Source organism: Penaeus monodon, chromosome 10 (assembly GCF_015228065.2).
Source record: "Penaeus monodon isolate SGIC_2016 chromosome 10, NSTDA_Pmon_1, whole genome shotgun sequence".
Lineage (NCBI taxonomy): Eukaryota > Metazoa > Arthropoda > Malacostraca > Decapoda > Penaeidae > Penaeus > Penaeus monodon.
This window is the reverse complement of record NC_051395.1, coordinates 47,244,722-47,247,221: the sequence shown is the minus strand read 5'-3', so window position 1 is coordinate 47,247,221 and position 2,500 is coordinate 47,244,722. Positions and strand designations below refer to the sequence as shown.

The 2,500-nt window shown below is 42.5% G+C and overlaps 1 protein-coding gene across 2 annotated transcripts in view; it reads right to left on the bottom strand.

Moving 5' to 3' along the window:
• Positions 1 to 2,500, bottom strand: part of LOC119578093 (protein amalgam-like) — a 130,972-nt gene that overhangs the window by 550 nt on the left and 127,922 nt on the right. Inside the window, exons 7-8 of one of the 2 annotated variants that reach the window (XM_037925822.1) lie at positions 2,360 to 2,500; positions 848 to 1,079 (exon numbers count right to left, since the gene is read on the bottom strand). The exon at positions 2,360 to 2,500 is cut by the window's right edge and continues 2 nt beyond it. In XM_037925822.1, coding sequence (XP_037781750.1) covers positions 848 to 1,079; positions 2,360 to 2,500 — 373 coding nt within the window. The remainder of the gene's footprint in view (positions 1 to 847; positions 1,080 to 2,359) is intronic. The other variant, XM_037925825.1, reaches the window with a different exon arrangement.

Genomic DNA, 2,500 nt, shown 5'->3' with positions numbered 1-2,500 from the left:
TGTGTGTGTGTGTGTGTGTGTGTGTGTGTGTGTGTGTGTGTGTGTGTGACCTTGATATATTTGTTATATTGTATATAATCATACTTATATACATACTATTTTAATAGTAAAATATATAGAAGATAGGAGATAGATAATAATAGTATATATATAATCATACATATACTAATAATAATAATACATACATGCATACCATGTAACCCAGAGGACACAAACGTCAGAGAGTCGGGATATATAATGACATTTGCCTTTGTTATTGAATATATGCTGGTCAGTGAAATAGGGTTATGCTCATTTTTCTGAAGTCATTTTGCTGCAAAATTGCAACTCCCTTTGGAGATTGATTGTGACTTTGGCAAAGGTATTAGGGGGATAAGCTAGCGTGGGTTTGAGTTTATAAACTCTGTGGATGAGACACGGACATGCACACACGTATACACTGACATTAGTGCACTACTACACGTGTATATATATACATATATATATATATATATATATATATATATATATATATATATATATATATATATATATATACATATATATAAATATATATATATATATATATATATATATATATTGTGTATATATGTACACATACATTCACATTCACTCACTCACTCACTTATTCACTCACTCACTCACTCACTCACTCACTCACTCACCCACCCACCCACTCATTCACTCACTCACTCAGTCACACACACACTCATTTACACACACTCACTTACACACAAACTTATACACAGACACACTCACTTGTACACACACAAACACACATAAACATTCCCCTCCCCCCCTTTTCACCTCCTCCTCCCTACCCTCCCCCTCATCTCCCCTCACTCACCTTTCTTAGTAGAAAAATGGAAATAATCCGAATCGTTAGACCATCCATATTTATTCCTGACTCTCACCACGGCCATGTAGTCTGTCGCCACCTCCAAGTCTGCGATCGTGTGTGTCATATGCTGCGGCCTCACTTTATTCCCGCGAGGATCTGCCAGGCTCACCTCGGCTGACACTGCCACGGGGCGTGACACGTGTCGCCAAGAACCGGGATACACCAGGGACCGGTTCTGCTGTGAGGTGGGGAAGATAGGGGAAGGTTGGGGAGGTATGGGAGGTTGGGGAAGGTTGGGGATGGTAGGGGAAAGTAGGGGAAGATTGGGGGAGGTAGGGGGAGGTTGGGGAGGTACGGGAAGGTAGAGGGAGGTTGGGGAAGGTAGGGGAAGGTAGGGCAAAGTAGGGGAAGATTGGGGGAGGTAGGGGAGGTACGGGAAGGTAGAGGGAGGTTGGGGAAGGTTGGGGAAGATAGGGGAAGGTAGGGCAAAGTAGGGGAAGGTAGGGGATGGTAGGGGAAAGTAGGGGAAGGTAGGGGAGGTATGGGAAGGTAGAGGAGGATGGGAAGGTAGGAAGGTTGGGGAAGGTAGGAGTAAGGAAGTAGGGGAGGTGGGGAAGTTGGGATGGTAGGAAGGTAGGGAAGTTAGGAAGGTGGAAGTAGGCAAGGTAGGGAAGGTGGGGAGGTAAGGAAGGTAGGGGGAGATTGGCAAGGTTGGTGTAGGTAGCAAAGTAGGGTAGGTAGGAAGGTGGAAGATTACGGGAGGTAGTGGAAGGTGGGAAGTAGGAAGATTGATGTTAGGGAGGATAAGAATAACATTGGGATAAGCAGTTAGGGGAGTTAGTAATACTAGCTATGTATATCGAAGGACTGGCAAGAATGAGCGGCTAACGACAAATGAGAGATGTCAAGTAGAATATATGTAGATTTCTACGATATGCTATATACCATACTATAACATGTATCACCAACAGAACTACTAATACTACTGCTATTATCATTACTTTTACAACTACCACTAGTAGCTAAAACTGCTCCTACTACTACTACTACTACTAACTACTATGTGTCCCATTCAAAAGATTACTCTCTACCATTAAATGTATTTAAAAACAACTAGTTTGAATCCTACACTCACGACTGCAAAAACTATACGATATATGTTACATAACAACACGTAGCATTTTTTCCTCGACATCTATCTATTCCTAAATACCAAACAACTCACTAAACTCTACAACTACACAGCTACTAAATACTACTACCACCATCACTACTAACACTAACATTATTGGCAATTCTGAAAAATATTTCTCGTAGATGTAAAATGTATAACAACAATAGTTGAACTCCTACACTCAGCACTCAAAGAAATATAACCATCAATAGTTATAACAATAACAACACTGCTTTTATCCCCTCCTCATAAAAACCTACATCCAATTTTTTTTACATCCTATTCCCTCAAAATTTCACCTTCTCTCCACCCACAACTCTCCCCGAAGCGTCACCTGTCCTCACCTGGCTCGGTCCCTGCTGACTCTTGCGGTACCTGATCTGGAATTCCGTGATGGGGGAATGGCTCTCTGTGTCCCAGGTGAGGGTGTACCTGTTGCTTTCGCCGCCGTTGGGGCTGCTGGTGAGGCGGGGCGAATTGGGTAG